This window comes from Dama dama, chromosome 19, assembly GCF_033118175.1.
Source record: "Dama dama isolate Ldn47 chromosome 19, ASM3311817v1, whole genome shotgun sequence".
NCBI classification, from domain to species: domain Eukaryota; kingdom Metazoa; phylum Chordata; class Mammalia; order Artiodactyla; family Cervidae; genus Dama; species Dama dama.
The window spans coordinates 37,665,469-37,684,352 of record NC_083699.1 but is presented as its reverse complement, the minus strand read 5'-3'; the positions used below and the strand labels follow the sequence as shown (position 1 = coordinate 37,684,352).

Genomic DNA, 18,884 nt, shown 5'->3' with positions numbered 1-18,884 from the left:
TCTTAGCTTTCTGCTCTCAGGTTTCTCACCAGTTGTATGCATTGGAAGATTTTCATTTTTGCCTTTTCCCTCTTAGGTGCACTTGAGAGTTGGGTTCTCATACCAGAGAAGTAGCTGCAAGGTGGGCAGCAGGAAAGCTGTGGGAAAGGAGCAGAATGCCTGTCTCGGATGTGACAGAATAATCACGAAGAGACAATAACATGATGATGGTCGTCTCTTCTTTCTGTGGGTGTGTCTGATGAAAATGCCACAGAAACCAGCTTTTCTCACCACCTATTTTTCCGGGCTGCAGGAAACGCAGTCGTGTAAAGTTTTCCTTTCCCTGACAAATTCTAAAACTTGTGAAGGTAGCTCTCAGGACACAAGCAGTCCTTAAGGAAAAGACAGGACAGAAAACAGTGAAGTACACTTTTTGTTTAATTCCATGCATTTGTTTGCTTTGATAGTCGCTCTTGTTCCCATCACTGTACAGTTGGTCGATACAAAGAGGGAGAGCCGGCATCAGAACCTGCACAAGGAGCAGGAGAACCAACAGGACCGGAGACCACAGAGGATGCAGGTGAGGGAGTTAATTTTGAGACTTGACTACAAAAAAAGAAGTTAATTCACTTCAAATTGAACTCACATTTTATTGCAATCAAGAATCCAAGTGGGTTGTCACACTTCCAGAATCTGAGAAGTGGGCACTCTGGAGGGAGTGAGCTCCCTGGGTGACACCATCAATAAGGGACATCTTCCTATTAGCCTGCACCTTCTGGTGGGGGTTCCCTCTGACCTGCAACCCCTGGAGGACCCCATCTGCCTGATCACCAGGCAAGAGCCTAGGCCCAGGAGCCAGTGTTCCCCTGAGTGCTGTGAAGTGGCTCTGGAGAGTAGGCCTGGGACTTGGCTGGAAGTCTCCTTACAGTACCTTTTCTGGTGGCCCAGAAGGTAAAGAATCTGCCTGCAATGCAGGAGAACTGGGTTCAGTCCCTGGGTCGGGAAGATCCCCTGGAGAAGGGAATGACAACCCACTCCAGTATTCTTGCCTGGACAACTTCACAGACAGTCCATGAGGTCCCAGAGAGTCGGACACGCCTGAGCGACTAGTGCTAGCACTTCCCTCACAGTGGCCTTGCTGTCTGCCGGGGGACTTGGCTCTGTGTGAAGTTCTGCCACTGTGCTCTGGTCACGTGACAGGGGAGCCTTCACCCAACTCCTTTTGGGTGACCCTGTTTCTCAGAACAGGGTCTGCCACCTGTCCCTGAGAAGTGTTCCAGTTTCTACAAAGGTCCTCCACCTGGCAGTCTAGTCTGTTCCAGTTTGAACAGGTGCTGCAGTATTGGCTGTAACGTGCAAACAGGCAGACTAATGTGATTTCTTCTGTGCTAGTCCGTATATGTTGGTAACACTGGCGGTGTGAGTATATTAGGGCATTTTTTCTATGAAATCAGCAATGAAGAAAATTCTTGCTGCCTAGAAAGGCACTAAATTCACACAGAACAATTCAAAAGTCAAAAAGGATGTCACATCATTTTGGTATCTCAGTCTCACAGAATCTAAGGAAGAAGCAAGCAACTGGGACTTCTTAATTAACCCTCTGTTTATAGAAGGTGGTGAGGAACAGACTCATTTAACACAATGAAGTGATGTAAATGAGGAGACATTTTGGAATTCAATTGCAATCATACACCAAAGGGGCAGTGGGTAGAGGCATGGAGCCTTTTTCCTGCCTTTCATGCTGCCCCCTGGCCACAGGGTGGGACCTATAAGCAGAATACTGGTACATCCCGTCATTCTGCCGTGTGGGCTAACTCAAGATCTCAAACCACCTTAGGAAATTATGAGGCTAAGGTTGGAACAGCAAATAGATCTCCCCTTGCACACCAGTTCCAATCAAGTGGTAATTATTGCTCCAAGTGCTGTATTGTGAGAGGTTTGGAGGGTGTGTCCAGGTTCAGCAGGAAAGAATATGGTGATCAATAGATAACATAGTTTGGGATATCAAGGGTGAAGATGGTAGATGGTGCTATGTGGTGGTATTCTGGTTTCTGGCTTGGCAGAAAAATGAAACACAACATAGCAAACTCTACTATGAGCAGAGGAGGGCAGGAATTCCTTGGGATTTATGGAATTCAGTTGCAAGTTCAAGTAGAAACATTTTAAGAAAAGGGGGTGGAGAGTGAGACATAAGGGCATGGAAGAAAGGTAAATCTTTTGATCAATAAGGATACATTCACATTGAAAAAAAAAATCAGTGCTCCACAGTGGGAGAGGGCATTTAAAATTAGGTTGTACCAAGAAAACCCCAAACCATCAAGTCTATTATTACTTGGATAAGAGGCAAATTCAGTACAATGAGGTCCTGAAATGGAACTCCAGTGTACTAATTAAATCCAACTAAAAATATCCTTAATTCTAGAAGGATGGATTTGTTGATACCAAAGTTTTTAAATATCTGAACTTCAAGTAGGTCATACCAAACCATCTTACAACACAGCTAGCTCTTCACCTCCCTGGGAAGGTGTTAGCCACAATCTAGCAAACAAATCTAAACTTTAGCAGTGGTAAAGTCTATTTTAACTTCAAAGGAGATGCAGGCTTTAGCAGTGGTAAGGTCTATTATAACTTCAAAGGGGATGCAGGCTTCTCAGTCCCTCTGCTAAGCAATTTTAAGAGCAATTGTTGTTCAGAGGACATGATCTAGAAATAGATGTGAATCAGAATGAAATGCTCATCTGCAACACAAATTAAAACTCATTATCTTGCAGTCAGTCAAAACCAGATGCTAAACGAATGTGGAATTCATCCCAAGGGGGTTAAACTTTTGATCGACACCGAAGCTTGAAATCATAGTCCTGGGAGTTTCCTTAAAGTGCTGTTGCCCAGTTGTCAGACTGAAGAATTAGCTCTTAAATTCCCTGAGCTCTTCATTCCACACTCCAGATGACTGTGGAGTTGTTCTCAAAGAAACACACACCAATTCAAAACTGTCCTGGTTACTTCAAAGCAGGCAGTGAAGGGCGGCCTGGGATAGAGAAGGTATTTCTCTAAAGACACTGATCTTCTCTGAAGCCTCTAGTCACTTCTACTAAAGAAAATAAGTAAAATGTTCAATGTGGAACTTTATTTAGCTCTTGACCATACAGTGAATGACTTGAAGATTCAACACTGTCTGCGGCCCTAACATGCTCTTAACAGTCAATCCAGTTAGATATATGGCATTATCATGACAGACAGTCCAGATGGGAATTCAAAAGGTATCAAAATGATGAGGTATTGGAGTGGATTTTCCAGGAAGATCATCACTGAAAGGGATAAGACACGCTGACCTTCATGTTTCTCTTTGGCCACTATAGGTGGGCAAGGCCTGGATAAGCTGAAGGGTCAGTGTTTTATGTTGGACAGAAAGAGGACACAGAGTTGTAGCCTCTCTGTTCTCAGAAGTAATGAGCCAGAGAGATTCACAGTACAGTGTGGTCTGAAGTCAGAGGATGAAAAATATGGTCTTTAAAAGGTGACTTTCCAGCTCTGTGACTGACAGATTAGGCCTCAGGCTAGAACTTTTCTAATCATCACCACAGCTAGGCATTTTTTTTTTTTTTTTTGGTCATGCCATCTATTTCCGTTTTTTTAGTCTCCTAACTAGGAGGAAAAAAGGTTGGTTTTATGGGATTTAGCAGGAAGGCAATTACAAACCATCTTGCCAGTTCTTGAAAGTATCTATCCCACAGGCCCCAGGCAGGTTCCCTGTAGGCCTGTTTCTCTCAGGGCATTAAATAATTCTCTTGTGCTTCTAATGGATCGCATGATTTTATTTCTTAAGAAACTTGAGAAAGTGTACAGCTTTGGAACTTTGTCCACCACTCAGTCATCTGCCCACCTAGGAGCTTTTGTGATCAAGTCAAAATCCCAGCGTTAACCACTGGGCCTCAGGGCAGTACCCGCATCCTCAGATGATTGTTGTTGTACACAGAAAATGAGGGAATACAGCTAAGACGAACACCAGGGAGCTCCCACACGGCAGTTCCATTTTCTTTCCTTCATAAAAATCCGTAATAACTCATGGTTAGCAATCAACACAATCACTGTGCTATACCATAAACCGCACCTTCTGATCGACAGAAAATGAGAAGGATAATAATTATTATAAAATAAAATAACAATGATAATAATGCCATAACTTAAGATCTTTCATGTAGTCCAGCTACAGAATTCATACAAAATGGAATAATTTAATGAAACAATACTGCTCTCTGTATAAGTTAAACATTTTCCTTCATCCTACCTAAGAGCTATAAATTATAGACACTAAATTTTAAATCAATGTCTCAACATAAAGTGTAAACAAACTGAGGGATCAAACAAGCAAAAGGAATTGCTCTAAATTCCCTCCTGCTTTTGCTTTTTGGCCAATGCAATCAGTGACACTTGGAGGAGGGTGATGCTTTCACCTGTATTGGAAATGGTTTAATACCTGTGTGTGTAAGTCTTGCCTGATGTCCAATCCGATGCAGTGTCAAAGCGTTTAAACCATCCTCTCTAGGTCTTGAGCCTAGAAAGGGTGTTTGGCAGTGACTAATCTTAGAGACAGAATCTAGGCCAACATCTGTTTTTATATCAAATTCTAGATTAAAATTTCCTTAAAACTGAGGCACCATGAGATACCTTGGTTTGTTTCTCAGAGCCCATGATCCTGGGGACAGAAAGGACGTCAGGCCTTGGACAATATAAAATCTTTCCAATCTCTGCTTAGCATCAGTTGTTCTTTCTATGAATTTCCAAATCAAATTATTCAAAATTGCATGGAGCCAAATAGCATTTACAAGTAGCATTTAACAGAAATGCTATCATGGTGGGGGAGGGGTTGCCTTTTGCAAATTGCCTGTTTTGCCTTTATTCTGATAGTGGTAGTCACTCACGAAAGCTTCTGGGTTTAGAATGAGTTAATACAAACATGGGGTATGGTCTGGGACTGGACACTGGGCAGACTCACACACCTCCTAGCTGCCTTCCAAGACTGTTCCATGTAAGTCAATAAAACTCTAGAAGACAAACCACCTGGTCCCAGGGAGGGGTGATTCCCATCTTCTCCACGTAGTTAAACTGAGACATTCTGTGAATGTCCTTTCACAAATTGCACATTTGCTTTTCCAACACTGTTGTCTTATCCTCTCTCTTCCTCAGGCCCTCTCTCCCCTGCCCCCTTTTCCCCTAAAAGAAATAGTCAACAGGTGGGAAGGAAGTAGGATACAGGAAAATGGCACTCAAGTATGAAAAATCAACACATTGGTCAAGGTAACACACTCGCCAAGGTCATGACACTGACAGCATTAAAAAGCGGAATATTTGTCAAGGACAAGGTTGGACACTATCTCTAAGTCTCACTACCAAATGCTGCTTAAAATTTTTAAAAAGAGATCAGCTTCCACATACACAGTTTTGAACACATGCCCTCAAAGACCCTGGATACAAGTACCTGGTCGCCAAACTTTCCTAGGTCTTTGCATCACCCATCTGGACAAGCTGGTTGAATTTAGTGTGGTCTGTTCACAAGTTACCTGGAATTGCTTTTCTTTTGCTGCTCTTTGTTTTCTAAAATGCTCAGTATGTCTTGCTTTGGCTCTTCTTCAGTCACTTATGGCCAAAAGAACTGGTCCCCTGTTCAAGTAGCAATAATACCTCCTGGTCCCACAAACTCCCAAGGATGTTGCTCCTAAATTTCACTTTCTTTTCTTTCCTCCTTTCGCTCGCTTTTTTTTTTTTTTTTTGCAAGAAATTATTGTCTTTTTCTCTATCATATATAGTTCACTCTTTACAGTACAAAGTGTTAAAATGTCAAACAAAAATAAATATCAATGTTACAGTAGCTAGAATATTCAATAAAATAGATCCCTGCCATTCTTGATTGAAATGTTCAGTGAGACTTAATTTCATTTGGATATTTTTCTCCAGAGATTTGCGAAGTCTCATGTTCCCGTTATTGCAGCTCATTTCTAGGGGTAAGAAAGATGGGGCAGCTCTCCTCCCAGACAAAAAAGCAGGGAGAGAGTGGGAAGAGTCTGGGGGTGGGGTGAATTGGAAATGCCAGTATAGTCATGAGATCTTCAGGGTGGGTGTTCTTTCATTACCAGGTAGCAGAGCTGTAGTGTTTATTGGTCCTGACTGTGGCATCAGAACACTCCCCATCTGAAGAGTCACAGTCCGATTCTTCAAACTGCATAGGATTCTGCAAAGTCAAGACAACATAAGACCTTAATTCCTTTCTCCAATTACTCAGTAAATGTATTTTGAACACCTCCCATGTGACAGGTCCTGTGCTGGGTTACTGGCTAACATACATGAGACCAGACCCTGTCCTTGTGGGGCTTATAGAGAAAGAAGACTTAGAAAGATGATGACGACAATGATGAAGAAGACAGTGAAAATGGTGCACCACAGCCCCACATACATTGTTCACTATGTTCCAGACACTGCTGTGAGTGCTTTAACATCCATCAAATCCTCTGTGAAATAGAGGCTGTTATCATGCCTCTATATGGGATAAGGGAGCTGACCTACAGAGCGGTTAAGTGGCTTGCCGCCCATCACTCGGTGAGTGAGTGGAAAGGCTAAGGTTGGCATCTGGGCAGTCAGACTCCAGGGTCTACACTGCCAACCACGATGTGACCCATCCTCTGAGAAGGCAGTACTGTATGTTAACTGAAGTGGTACAAGTGCTCTGACAGCATGTAGCGGGCTAGTGCGGACCTGGGGGAGGGAGGCGCATACCCTCAGCTAGGTTGGGAGATAGGGTCGGAAGTGATGCTTGAGTTGAATCTCAGGGTGAAGGCTTCCTGAGCAGTTTTATGTTTGTGCTTCATCTGGGAGAACTACCCCATTGTGGGAAGCTCTATTATCTCTGTAGTAAGTCCCCTACATACGAATGAGTACGAATGAGTTCTGTTCTCAGGGCACATTTGTAAGTCCAATTTGTTCATTAAGTCCAACCAAGTTAGCTTAAGTACCCAACTAAAACAATCAGCTATATAGTACTGTACTGTAATAGGTTTATAATACTTTTCACACGAATAATACATAAAAAACAAACACACAAATAAACATTTTTAATCTTATAGTATAGTACCCTGCAAAGTACAGTAATACCAGCTATATCACTGCTGTTTTTATGCTTGCTTCCAGACATCCTGGGCTTGAAATATTGATACTGTACTACAGTACTCTATATAGTGCTGTAAAGTAACACAAAAGCACAACCACTAGGAGAAGGATGCACACACACGACAATGTACGCTAGACACAGGAAACAACTCAAGTGATTGGACGTGCGAACATGAAAGTTGGCAACTTAAAGGTTCATATATAGGAGGCTTACTATACTTCTACTTAGTTCATAGAGGAAGTTATTTTATCCTATATGTGTGTGTGTTAAGTCACTCAGTTGTGTCTGACTCTTTGCCACCCCATGGACTGTAGCCCGCCAGGCTCGTCTGTCCGTGGGATTCTCCAGGCAACAATACTGGAGTGGGTTGCCACGCCTTTCTCCATAATTGTAAAGGCCATAGGGACTTGAGCATGTTCTAACACAAAGACCTCCAGGAAAGGGGACAGTGACGAGAGGAGAAGACAGGAGAAGACCCCACCTCATAGCCACGTTCCTCCGCACACAGCTTGCCCAGAGACATCTGTGTTTTCACGCGGCGCACGGCACACTCCTTGTCAGAGAGCCCGTCCGAATGCGAGGATATCTCAATGGGGATCTCCGGCGTCTGGGACAGCAGGTCATCGAGCTTCTCTGCCAGGCGGTCTTCGAGTTTATCTGCTAACTCATCAGGACTGTTTGAGTGGTCACTGGTATTTCCTTCCTCACCATCAGACACAGAGAAATTCTCAGAGCTAAAGGTGGAATACGACTGGCAGCTGCTGATACAGCGATGGGGCCTAGAACCACAAAGAACCAGAGGAACTTAGTCCTGGGAACGGCTGTTTTTCTTGTCTGCTGGTCGCAGCCTTGGTGGGAGGTGATCTAGTTTTCTGCTTGCCCCGGAGGGAGAGCCAAATCCAGAGAGGTAGAAACTATTTAAGGCAACAAAGAGGGAAATCTGCATTCCCTCTTTCATTTGGTTTTCTAGGCTTATGTGTCTCCACACAACGCTCCAAAGCTGATGGCTACCGCTGGTCTTTGGCGGTACGTTTCTCACTGGGTACAGGGGCCTTGGAAGGCTGAGTGCTGTTACCACCCTGTGGATCAACCCCTAACAGAAACGAGCTTGGAAGGAATGTTGACTCTAGCTGTGGGCACTCTCCAGCAGTAGGTGCTCATTCCAGGCAAAGTCGGGGTTTAGCTCTGATGAGACAGTTTCTGGGGAGGGGGGAGGGGATTTACAAAAATTCCTCATTTCTTTCCCATTGTTTACAAAGGAGCCTAGTAAATAAGAATGCTGTTAGCATACACTGTCTTAAAATAATAAAACAAATAATAAAAATGAAGACTGCCTCTCCCTCTGTCATTGCTTGACCTTCCTGTATTTCTTAGTACAAAGCGATTCCGATGGCCTGTGATCTGAGGTTGGCTGATGACCAGGCCAGGTGATGGGCTAGAGTGATAGCATCAAGAGTCCAGATGGAGGAAGCCCAGGTGGGAAAGGGAAGTTAAGGTAGGACTCACACAGCTTCTCAAGGCTGGTAACCCAGAAGGGAGACAAGGGGAAGAATGTTATAATAGAAAAAGCAAAACCATGAGGTTAAAAACAAAATCTGTATCACAGCAAGAAAGAAAGGTGGGAAGCCATCAGGTGGGCTGAGTTAATGGTGACCATAGGAACAGATGTTGGAAGTAATTGTGATGCCCATAAAATGGGGTCAGAGGATGAAAAGACAGCTATCCAGGCTCAATCTCACTGCAGAGGAGAAAACATAGTGTCCAAGGAAATAAGGTAGCAACGGCAATGTGGTAGGAATAACTCAGGGGTGAGAACGGACTTCAATTTTGTGCATGGCATATGGGCCCAGAATACAATCTACCCAAGTATGCAGAGTCCCTTGGTCTCAGGAAATTCCTGGTTCTGGGCAGGTGCACAAACCTTCTTGGGGGATTCTTACAGTCTTTCTCTTCAGGAACAGAATGCCTATAAGCAGAAAAGGCCTCCTGGGAGGAAAACTCCCTTCCATACTTCTACATGACAGCAGCTGTTAATTCTAGAGGTAGGGGTGTGTGGTGCTTCTTTGGTCCTACAAGCAAAGTTCTTATTGCTGGCTAGGCAGGAAGCTGTTTCTAAGGATGGGCTGAAGGAGGATCAACTCATTTAACTATACTTAACTTGGTAAGGTATAAAATCCAAGGCATGGGAAGTGCTATGGATTAAATTGTATCCTCTCCAAATTTATATGTTGAAGCCTTATCTACAATGTGACTGAATTTGGAGATGGGATCTTTAGGAGGTGTGCGTATGTGCTCAGTCATTTCATTAAGGTTAAATGAGGTTATATGGGTGGGGCCCTAATCTGATAGGACTGTGGCCTTATAAGAAGATGAAGATCTCTCATGCTCTTTTTCTCTCCCCTACCATGTGAGGACATAGCCAGAAGGCTGCTGTCTGCAAGCCAGGAACAGAGGTTTCACCAGCAATCTTGGGCTTCCCAGCTCCAGAATTGGGAGAAATAAATTTCTTTTGTTTAAGCCACCTAATGTGTGGTATTTTGTTACAGCAGCCTGGGCAGACTAATACAAGGAGGTACACTAGAAACCAATAAAATTACCCATAAAACAGCACAGCCATCTCTCATAAACTGCCCACTATATTCTCAATTATAACCTTGAGTCATATTCATTTTCCCCATCTTTCAGTTCTTATCTAGTGAATTTGGATAAACTAGGATCTGCAGTGCATAGCCAGCTACCAAAATGGCCAACAGGAAACCATGAACACTGGGTCCACACTTGCCTATAAGCGGCTATTAGAAAGTGGCCTGTTGTGGAACTGGAGGTATGGCAAACTCAGGATTCTCCCTGCTTACACTGAGAGCAATCACATGGGTTTATTGGTTTTACCTCTGTCTTCGTGGAAATTCAACTTCACTATCTACTTCCCCTTCTTCCTCTTCAGAGGAGTCATCTCCACTCTGAGAAGAACAAGGAGAAAAGAGTCTTATATCTCTTTCTTACATTCACACACACACACACATGCACACACACATATGCACACAGAGACCCTGTGAAAGATTATCATCAGAGGCACCGAGAGGTAGCTTGCTAAGTGTCATTTTTAAAAGTATACCTCTTCATTCATTCATATAGCAACTTTCCCTGGGTGTCCATCTAGGCCTTGCACTAGATGCTGGAGGATGTATAGAACTGGGTGAGGCTGGGTTATCTTTGCCCTCAGGGAGGTGAAGCTTCCATGAGAATGTCCACAGGTGAGTAATCAGGAGGGGAAACTAGAGAAGAGGTCTTAGATTTGGGGGTGTTCTCTTGTAACCACTGTCACTAGTGGTTCTAGGCTCTGACAGAAAGACTTCAACAAGAGGTGATCTTTCAGTTCTTCAAAGCCCAACAACTACTTCCCCTCTTTATGTAACAATCACTTTTCCCCTAGTATTATAGCTATTATGCTTACATCATCTCTACTACTAAGGCATACATCATTTAAGGTCAGATCCCATCTTGTTCTGTTGTATTCCTTCTCTACCATTAACACAACACTGCATACAAAGTAGATACTTAACATACGACTAAGTCAGCACATAGGCATGGGTAAGAGAGTTCTGGTTGGGACATCTGAGGCCCCATCACTGCTTGGGCTCTGTGATTGATCTGGAAGGGTGTGTAAGTGTCTCATCTAAGAACACAATCTTCCCTTCAGGGAAGATTCTATTTCCCTTCCAGGGCACAGGAACAGCCTACTTAAGATCAACCATCAATAACCACAGCACCATGATGCACAGGATTACAACAATCCCTTGGGAGGTGAGTAAAGTGGGTCCAAATAACTGTACCAAAAATTGAGCATAATTTGTTACACAATTGCTTCTGTTGTTTATGTTTCATTTTTTTGGCCATGAGGCATGCAGGATCATAACTCCCTGACCGGGGATCAAACCTGCACCGCCTGTGTGGGAAGGCTAAGTCTTAACCACTGGACCATCAGGGAAGTTGGACGGATAATTTATTTTTAAAGTCTGTTCTAATAATCTATCACTTTTATCCATTTGTCTCCTGATATGCGTTTTGAATAGGAAAGACAGGGATGGAGTTATTCTGCCTGTGAAGACAAGCAGGTCCCCCTAGAGCACTCCTGGGAGCAGATCTCAGCAGAGAGAGGTTGAGCTGCCCTGTGGGAGCGTGGTTCTAGGGAGGCCAAATGTGTGAGCGGTGTGTTCCGTGACCTGCAGATCCACAGATGCCTCAAAATAGCACCAGGATAGTTCAAAGATACATGTTACTTGGGAGTGGACTGGGGAGTGTGGGCTGATGGTTTCTTCTGGGGGTGATGAAAAGATTCTAAAATCAGTTGTGCTGATAGCGGCACAACTCTGAATAGAAAGAACTGAGTTGTACACTTTAAATGAGAGAACTGTATGGTAAGTGAATTATATCTCAATAAAGATGCTACCAAAATATATGTTACTAGCCATAGGGGTCAGAGCTGCAGAGAATGAATTAGCCCAAATCCACTGCACTACCTGAAACACGATGTATCCCTGGGAATCCTCAGTAAGTAGCAGCATTGTGTGTGGAGGAAGAAGCACTGTCTCAAAGCTGAGACAGTGGCCCTCAGCTTCAGCTTCTTTCCTAGGAAATGTCTAGTTGACCAAAACACGCTCATTTGAGTTTCAGACACTTTCCTTTCTTCAACAGAACTCCCGATGAATGAAGATGATGTGAAACGACGGTTAGAACTGGGTGGGTGTTTTCTGTGTGCTAAACACTTCTCATATATAGTGTTATTTTTAACTCATTAGCAAGATGAGCTCATATTTTTGGAATGTTGCTGTATGCCAGATTCTAAATTCTTTACGTATTAACTCATTTAATCTTCACATCAGTCAGTGAGGCAGGGTCCAATACTAGCCCCGTTTTATAGATTAGAAACCGATGCTCAGAAAGGTACTAAGTGGAAGAGCCTGGCTTTGAACTCAGGTCTGTCTGACTACCAAGCTTGTGCTCTTACATAAGGTAGGAGAGTTAGTCGGCCTCCCAGCTAATAAACCACAGACAGCCAGTGGGTGAGGAGGAAAGGAATAGGTTTCAGTGACTGAGAACTGGCTGGGTCTTGATGGTTAATAATGAAGGTGATGTTTTTCTAAAATATACTGGGAAGAAAGTGAGTTCCATGGGGGATGAATAAATGTTATTTTTAAAGGCAGTATGGTCAAATAGGTGAGGGAAATGCTGGCTTAAAGGAGGTTACTGCACGATTTCTCAAAGCCTAGGATTTGTTAAACGTGTACTTAGGAATCTCCAAGAGGGAAGGAAAGATATGGTTTTGTTTCCCAAATCTGTTTTATAATGGGATCCTTCCTTCTTGCAACGTCCTTAGGACTAGGCGAGGATAGTGGATTCCAACCTATTTTGATTACGTAGCCCTAATATACAGTTATTTTTCTACTTATAAATTATATGTACTTGAATCATTGCCCTGATTCAGGAGTTGTATTCTTTAGTCTATCACCTAGGCAGTGTGGAAAGTATTAAAAGCAAAAATACTGCTATTTGTGCTTTTGTCATCTCATCCTTTTACACAATGCATACTTTCTATATACATTCTATAACACATAGCATGTGACAGGCTTCAGCATTCCTCAAAGGCAGTGACACACCGCTGCTGTGTGTCATCATACCTTACCTTCTGAAGTGGCCTTGTTTTGCGAGGTAGCACTGGGGGAGTGATGTGATGAGAGGCGCCAAGGGATGATGCAGACCGACAACCGCTGAATTCATTTTCTTCCATTTTCCTAGAACCCTGGGCATTTTCTGAGAGGGGATTGTGTGCTGGTGGCTTGAAAAGGTTGGGGCTCCTCCCCACCGGTTCGGCCAAGGGGACATCTAGGGACCCATGCTGTTCTGGCCTGCACTGGAGGCAGGGGTCATAGGGGTCAGCCTGACAACAGCCCCAGGGGCCAGCCTGGCCCTTGTCAGGCTCAGAGCTTCTCCAACAATCTGCCGCCATGGCCGTGGAGATGAGGTCAGGGCTAGAGCCAGGCATCTGTCTCTGAGCGTGGCTGCTGAGTGGGCTCCGCAGGGCTGCTGCGGGGCCAAAGTACCTCAGGTTGTTGGCGCAGGTGGCAATGTCCTGTCCGTGCATGTTGAGCCTGGGATGGTGACTCTGCGACACGGCAGGTGGGGGCTGCTGGTATTGCTGCTGCAGAGGATTATGGTGCTGGGGAGAAGGATACTGGGGCTCAGCTTGGTGGAGGGAAGTGGGATGGGGTGAATCCTCCTGGGCTGGCTGGTTTTTCAAGATGGCCGCAAAGTCACTGTGGCTGCCTCGGCTGTTCCCGCGTCGGTGGCGTGGTTTGCTCCGATATCGGCTCTTGCTGCTGGAGGAGGACAGTTTGGGACTTCCGGATAAAGGGGATGCCGTGGGAGCCACTTCCACACTGGGGATGCCTTCAGATCTCAACAGATCTGGCCTGTTAGGAAAGAACAGGTTTGGTTTTAAATATATGAAAAGTCATTCAAGTTTGAGGAAATGTATCCCAGGTCTGATGGTTGCCAGAGGTGGGGTGATGGGACTTAGGGGGTGGGCGATATGGATGAAGGGGATCAAAAAATACCAACTTCCAATTATGATACAAATAAGTCATGGGATGTAACAGTGTGGTAACCGAGGTTAACAATACTCTGTTGTGTATTTGAAAGTTGCTAACAGTAAATGGGGCTTCCCAGGTGATGTTAGTGGTAAAGAACCTACCTGCCAATGCAGGAGATGTGGGTTTGATTCCTGGGTAGGGAAAATATCCTGGAGGAAGGCATGGCAACCCACTGCAGTATTCTTGCCTGAGGAATCCCATGGACAGAGGATCTACTGGTGGGCTATAGTCCACAGGGTCACAAAGAGTTGGACACAACTGAAGCGATTTAGCATGCAAGTATGCATGCACAGGAGAATAAATCTTAAAAGTTCTCATCACAAGAAAAAAATTTGTAACTATGTATGGTAATGGATGTTAACTGAACTTATTGTGGTGATCATTTTGCAATATACACATATGTTGAATCATTATGCCATGCACCTGAAATTAATATAATGGTATATGTCAATTTCACCTTAAAAAACCCAAACCCAGAACAGCTGAAGAGAGGTAGGAAAGCAGAAGCCCCTGCCACCCCCTACAAGGCTCTGTCTCCTCATCCTCTCTCCCCTCACAGCGGTCTCAAAGACACCTCTATTCAGGCCCCAGGGGGTCCCAGACCTTTCAGGGAAACTGCAGGTGCAGTCCTGCCTTCATCCTATGTGATGAGGAACCCAAACCCTGACCATATTGGCTCCTGGTCTCACAGCTCATTACTGGTAGAATCTAGACGAACAGTCTCTCCTAATTGCCAGTCTGGCTTGTTGGACAGTCAGAGTACAGCCTGAAGGTATGTACAGATCACCTGGGAGCTTGTTAAAATGACTGCATAGGTCTGGGATGGGACCTCAAAGCCTGCCTTTCTAACATGCTTTCAGATGATCTCAATTGAGGACCACATTTTGAAGAACAAGGCCTCACAGCAAATCAGTAGGCATCAGGCAGTAGGAGATGGTTTTTTCTTCTCTTCCAGGAGAAGTTCAGCTAAAGACTTGTCTTAGTACAGAAGTTCCAGGTGTCACCAGCATATGATGAGGTAGATAGGGTACTGTGGGGTTATCAACACCTTCCTGTCTCAGATTCACAGCCCTGTGGTCAGTTGGCCAACCTGTGCCACAGACAGCATCTGGGGAGATTCTGGGGCTCTCTACTGAGGAAAGAGAGCCCTCCAAGGCCCAGTGAGGGCATCTATCAATATTTATGCAGTAACTGGTTATGGCAGGAACTAATAGAGAACTTAGGTGAAAGTGTCCTAAGACAGGTGAAGGCTGCTCAACCTGGCAGTGCAAAATCACAGAATAACACTGATACAGCACTTCAAAGTTTACAAAGCACTTCACAATATACAAAATACCACCTTCCTACTATTGCAATACCCATTTTACAGATGAGAGCATTGAGGGATCAGAGAGATTAGTTGGCTTGTGTCCATCACAAAGCTAGGAAATGGTAGAACTCACAGCTTGAAGCCAAGTCTTTGGACGCCAAGGAACAGTTCTCTCCCCATTCCAAGCTTCTTCATGTTACGAGGCATTTAAACTATCTTATTAGACTATACTCAATTGTGATGGGCTTGGTGGATCCATCATTGTTCATCTTTTTCTGTCCCTAACTAAACACAAACTGAGGCTAAAAGATAGTGGATGGTTTCTCCTCTCTGATCGCCTCAGAGGGCACTGGCCTGCTGACTTGATAATCTCTGGACTGTCCAAATAATCTGAAACATAAATCCTTCAAAATGCAATCAATAGAACTCTCTGCAGCTCTAGTACCCACTCTGAGTTGCCTTTCTAGACAAGTGTAGCTCATCGACTAAGCATCTACTGGTGCTGTCAAACTTTCAAACACGTTTCTCACAGCTGAAATAAAAGTAAACACGAGCTCATACTGTGAAAAATGAAACAGCACTACTTTCTCCCAAAGTGCTTGGTGTTTTAGCTGTTGGCAGACTGCAGAGAAGAGCCAGCAGGTGAAGGCTGTGCCTAGTTCTATACCAAAAGAAGGGAGGTGGTGGGATTCCTGGTGGTGTTTGCTAGGTGCCAACTGAAAACAATTTCTCTAGAGCTTACCAGAAGATGGTCAGGCGTGGTAAGTAAAAGCAAAGCTGGGATTAATCCATGTAGTTATCCCTCAGTGGTTTAGATTCATATTAGTCAGGCTGTGCTGGGATGGTCACTGTTCTGAAAGTCTTAAAACACCTGCTTGGTTTGGATTTTCTCACTACCTTTATTCTTACTGCATTTATCCCAATCTCACTGATAGGTTTACACCCAGATTAAGGCACAGTTCTTTCTTTTTCATTAATTTAGGATTGGGTCACCACTCCATTCATTGGGAGGAATTCCTCTAGCAGAGAGTGACTTAAAAAACTGACTAGAAGAGCATTCTAACATTAAACTAGCAAGGAAAATGTGTTTTAATTAGGGGAAAGGGCATCTTGAAAAAATTTTAAAAACTTTTTTTTTTTTAACAACTGTGGTTTCCTAGGTGATTTCACACACTGTCTTATTTAAACTTCACAAAAGTTCCACACAGGAGTGGGATGAGGGGAACTAGATGATTGGATATAGGTAATTATCAAAGTGCCTTCTTTTGTCTTGGTGGTGGATTTACAGGCACTTATTACATTATTAAAAGGAACTAACTAAATGAATAAATAAAAGTGGGACATACACAGACCCATGATGCATATTTTAGAAAACTCAATTCTGTGCACTAGGGGGTCAAGAAAAGAAAAGGAAAGTACACCATTTTACCCATGGCATTGAGAGAGATCAACCGACATATTCCAAATCATACAGCTTCTAATAGGATTTGAATCCAGGCCTGTCTGGCCCCCACTTCTTTTTTTTTTTTCTTGTGAAAGCAAGCTGTTTTAATAGTTTACCCAACAAACTCGATGTGGTAAAGAGGTTGCCCCGTCGTGGCAGTGAGGAGCCAGGCGGGCCCCTTAGCCTCCTCTGTGGTGACCCTCTGCCCCAGGCCCTGTGCTCGCCTGTGGAGCAGCTGGGGGAAGGCAAGTAAGGCACAGTTAGGACTGATGGCAGAGTCTGGATGGATGGAGGCGCAGTCATCCTCCGGGCCCTGGCCCCGCTGTCACACCCGGGGCGGGAGGCGTGGACGAGCCACCCGTCCACTCCAGGCCCCTGGAAGGGTCACTGCCACTGAAGCTCCCGGGACAGCACCCTTCCTGGGGGAGTCTGGCCCCCACTTCACTTCTCTTCACTGTTCCATGCTAAGTTAATAAATATTGATGCCTTAGAAAGTGATAACTGGATTCCGGGAGTCCAGGACACACTCTCTCCCACTTCCCTACTCTGTATCCAGAGGCAATGCCATGTGGCCACACTCACCATCATCTGATAATGTATTTTAGGGGAATATTTCCCCACTTATCTGAATAGTGTCAGTATAGATGCTCACCGCTTGGCCTGCATCCCAGGTCTGTGAGGCATGCCTTTCCTCTTCATGAGCTTCTCCATGGCATTGGGGTGGATTATTGGACGGACAGGATGTCGTTTGTAGGTCCCAGGATACTTCTTCTCCACGGCCTGCTCACGCCTGAAGAATGAAAGAAGAGGCCACATCTCAGTCTTGCCTGGAGAATCCTGGAGAAGCCTGGCAGGCTCCAGTCCATGGGGTCACAAGAGTCGGACACGACTTGGTGACTAAACCACCACCACCAGTCACCCCAGACAGAAAAGGTGGGCAGAATGTTTTCACAGGTTTACTCCACCCACAGAGTCTGGCCACACTTAACAGATATAGGTTATCTGAATAATAAGGCTGCTCTTCAGGTTAAAAGGAAGAAAAAACAAAACTAAATTCAGACTAACCTGACTTCATTTTTTTTCTTCAGCTTGCAGATGGGACTCGGAGGCCAACCTTCCCTTCCCCTGACACGCCTTATGAGATACCAAGCAAAGGTTGAAGTCCTACTTATTTTCAGGAGCTGCTATTAGTCAGGACCCCAGAGTTTCTTGCCATTTTCAGGAAAACACTGAACTGTTTGCAGCAGTTGCTTTTCTTCCCTAGGGGATGGTAAGCTCCCACTCATCCACACCAAGCTCCTCCTGAAATGAAGAGCCCCCTTCCCTGAGCCACTAGGCAGGTTGAAACTGCAAAGTGCACGGTCCCCTAGAACCAGCTCCACTCAAATTGAGCCCCACCAGGGCAGGGACCTGTGCCTGGAACATCCCCCAAGCAATGTTGGGTGGATGAATAACACAGTCACCAGTTTTGAGTAGCAGTAACCTGGACAACCAGTCCATCCTAAAGGAGATCAGTCCTGGGTGTTCATTGGAAGGACTGATGCTGAAGCTGAAACTCCAATACTTTGGCCACCTCATGCAAAGAGTTGACTCATTGGAAAAGACCCTGATGCTGGGAGGGATTGGGGGCAGGAGGAGAAGGGGACGACAGAGGATGAGATGGCTGGATGGCATCACCAACCTGATGGACATGAGTTTGAGTAAGCTCCGGGAACAGGGAGGCCTGGCGTGCTGTGATTCATGGGGTCACAAAGAGTTGGACACGACTGAGCGACTGAACTGAACTGAACTGACTGAACCTGGACGAGTATTACATCTTGGCCGACTGATAGACCCAAATCAATCAGAACAAACAGTGGTCCAGGTACGTACTTGATGAGCTCCTTCTCCCGCATCTCTAGCTGCAGCATGATGGCACTCAGTTCCATGTACAAATTATTAGCCCGCTCAAGTTTCCTCTCATAGTGCTCACGAATATCCAAAGCATGCCTATCAAAGAAAACACAAGAGCAGTGAAGCTAATCAATGTGGGGGAGAGCCAGGGTCAGCTCTAATGAAATAAGAACAGGATGGTTTATCTTAAAAGCACTTGCCCAAGGGCCCTCTAAATTTAAGGCTCGTGTGTCTGATGCAGTGACTCAGACAAGGTGGAGTGGGAGATGAGAAGTCCAAGTTTGCCACTTAGTTGATTGTTAAGGGCCATATCCACTCATACAGAATAGCCAGGAGGTAAAATCTGAGTGCAATTTATGTATAATTTATAGCCTTTGTCCATGCACTGTTTGGCAATATCTTAATAAGAATATGCTACATGTTAAGGAAAATATGTAGTTAAAGCTA

General features: G+C 44.6%; 1 protein-coding gene across 6 annotated transcripts in view; it reads right to left on the bottom strand.

The window, feature by feature from the left end:
- Positions 1-40: 40 nt before the first annotated feature.
- MAP3K13 (mitogen-activated protein kinase kinase kinase 13) overlaps positions 41-18,884 on the bottom strand; it is a 160,451-nt gene continuing 141,607 nt past the window's right edge. For 5 of the 6 annotated variants that reach the window (XM_061166747.1, XM_061166746.1, XM_061166750.1 and 2 more), the window contains 6 exons: positions 18,417-18,533; positions 17,197-17,334; positions 12,825-13,611; positions 10,031-10,101; positions 7,623-7,920; positions 41-6,208 (listed from right to left, as the gene is read on the bottom strand). In XM_061166747.1, coding sequence (XP_061022730.1) covers positions 6,107-6,208; positions 7,623-7,920; positions 10,031-10,101; positions 12,825-13,611; positions 17,197-17,334; positions 18,417-18,533 — 1,513 coding nt within the window. In that variant the 3' untranslated portion in view covers positions 41-6,106. Of the gene's footprint in view, positions 6,209-7,622; positions 7,921-10,030; positions 10,102-12,824; positions 13,612-17,196; positions 17,335-18,416; positions 18,534-18,884 lie in introns of those variants that run through there. The other variant, XM_061166752.1, reaches the window with a different exon arrangement.